General features: G+C 40.1%; 1 protein-coding gene across 1 annotated transcript in view; it reads right to left on the reverse strand.

Moving 5' to 3' along the window:
* Positions 1-2,122, reverse strand: part of LOC103776006 (mucin-5B-like) — a gene marked incomplete at both ends in the record, with an annotated part of 20,547 nt that extends 18,425 nt beyond the window's left edge. The window contains 4 exons of the mRNA XM_008943485.1: positions 42-156; positions 570-831; positions 1,252-1,317; positions 2,054-2,122. Of these exons, the coding sequence (XP_008941733.1) occupies positions 42-156; positions 570-831; positions 1,252-1,317; positions 2,054-2,122 (512 nt within the window). The remainder of the gene's footprint in view (positions 1-41; positions 157-569; positions 832-1,251; positions 1,318-2,053) is intronic.
* Between the last annotated feature and the right edge of the window lie 347 nt (positions 2,123-2,469).

A 2,469-nucleotide genomic window follows, 5' to 3' on the forward strand; every position in this document is an offset into this window, starting at 1 on the left:
TGGTCTCTGAAGGTGTAGGCAGGTCCAGGAGCAGTTCTTACCAGGATACTGTCATCTTCATTCCACAGTAACATGATGCCCATTTTGCTGGCAACTTTCACATAATTGTTGCTCTCTTCTATCGTAGTTCCAGATTGGCTGTATGGCAGTTGAACTCTGGGAAAAAGCAGAGAGAATTCTTGGTATTTTCTGATCCAAATGTTTGAGAAGAGGGGAAAAAAATATGGCTTGTGGTATCCATCATCTGTAGGGATTCTAAAATAGTGCTGTGTGGAAAGAAAAGTGATTAAAAGATGGTCCAGCATCATCAAATATGACTCTGAATTTGGATTCATCCAAAACCATTAGGATTTTTCATCCAAATTTTATTTTTGAGATGATCTCTAAGGGAAAGACTGATTTGCTGTCAGAGGAATTAATAACAGCTTAGTCATTATTTACACTGGTAAATTTGTCAGATTTACTGACGAATGCACAATTTTTTCCCTCCCCAAAACCACCAAAGTCCTCAGCATGTCTGAAACAAACAAAGCCCATGGTTACCAAACAAGGGCCATGACTAAACTTACCTGTTGCCATTGATGGTGACAACGTCCTTCCTCAGCTCGATGGCAACACCCTCCAGCTTGATGGTGATGCGGCTGATGGTGGGGGCCTTGTCCACCACCACCCTCCTGACCTGGATGTTGAAATCCTCGTAGGGGGTGTTGCAGTGGGAGGCAAAAACGTAATTACAGAGCCCAGGGAAGGAGAAGATGTCTCCATCAAAGGTCTTGAAGTGGAAGTTGCCCCACGTGCTGCACACGCGGCCGTTGTGGGCGGGGTTGGAAGCTGTGGATTAAAATTAGGTGTAAAACAAATTACTTGATTCCCACCCTTAACGTGCTGAAACTCAACTTGTCCAAGGCTTTGTTTTTGTCATCAATGACAAAAAGTTTTCCCCTGCCTACCTCCATTTGTTATTTTCTCTCCGTCTGTTATAAAACTCTGTATTGATTCTTCACTCGTTACATCTGTTACTCATCCTATATACTCTTATAAATGGTAATAGTTTCATTCAGCTACTTTTATTAGTTGCCCACATTTCAGCTAAGATAACAGTTGAATGTTACGTTCCTCAGTCACCCCCTTTCTACTCTTAATAATCCATCACTTCCTTTACCAGTGACTTTCCCTATTTGTATTGGATTCCTCTGTCTATGGCCCCTAAACCTGAAAACTTATTGAATATATTTCATTTCCTTTACTTACGTGTTATTACTGGGTTTGTCAGCATTGGTGGGATGATGTTCACCTTAGATGAGGCTCCAGAAGAAGCTGGGGGGAAAAAGTAAGAAAACCCCAAACTAGTATAACAGTACAAAATTGATTTCATTAATTATTAATATGCACTCTTCCTATTGGAGTGCTTCAGACACACTGAACCTTACCCAGGGTTAAGCTGTACCAAATTAGCCTGTTATTGGTATAAATCCATAGCTGCCTTCTCGTTACACCTCTTTGTAAGGAGGGAATAAAAACTTTCATGATCCCCTTTGCTCTCTGCTTAGTATTTGTCTGTTAAGGGGCTGCAAACCTTTAGAACTGCCCAAAAACCAGTTGTACAGAATGAGCACAAATCATTCCTTGGGAAAACTCGCCAAAGTTGGGTTGCCATCCTAATTTCCCCAACATCAGCCACCAACTTCACAGCTTGTCAAAGCTGTGGTTGCATTTAACGAGCCTTTTAAACCAAAGCCCATTTCCTTGTCTGTAAGGAACCAAACATCCCACACATACACTCTGATTTTCTGTCATCTCCATATTCACACACATACAGCCCCTACAAACACACAGCTCTTTCCTTAGTTATTTATTACACAAATACTGCCATACTGTTTAATTAGCAATTGATGTCCAATGAAGACATTGCTGTTCTTATAGAGAGAGGCTGGTTAATAGAGATTTAGCTTTATTTGCCTTTACTGGCAATATGCTAAGGAGATTTTTTCAGCTGTTTCTATTACCTAGTAGAGATATAGTAAATAAAAACAAATAGTATAAATGAACGTACAGTTCTGTTTCTGCTGAACATCCTCATTGTATTGGCTTCCTGTTGCCTGTTGGTTTTCAGTCTGGGCTCCTGTAAAGGAAATGTTAAAAAACCATGTTCTGTACAATGTTCTCTGTTTGAACTTTTAAAGCAAAGCATTTAGATAGGACCAAAGGACCCTGATACACCCCTGTAAGACAAAGGGGTGAGGCCTTTATCACATTAGAAAAAAACTGAAACAGGCCCCCCCAAAAAGGTGAAATGTAATTATAGAAAGAACCTTTTTATTAGAAATGCAGAGTTTGAGATCCAAATATCATGTCATGCATGTCTGCTTGCTTTGTTTCCCTTAAAACTCACTGCAAGGGATTCCAATGGCTGGATCACAGCCTTTATTTTACTGCTGCACTATATCTCTCTAACATCTGAAAAAGTTA

The sequence above is a fragment of the Merops nubicus genome, unplaced genomic scaffold, assembly GCF_000691845.1.
Source record: "Merops nubicus isolate BGI_N331 unplaced genomic scaffold, ASM69184v1 scaffold19677, whole genome shotgun sequence".
In the NCBI taxonomy this organism is placed as follows: Eukaryota; Metazoa; Chordata; class Aves; order Coraciiformes; family Meropidae; genus Merops; species Merops nubicus.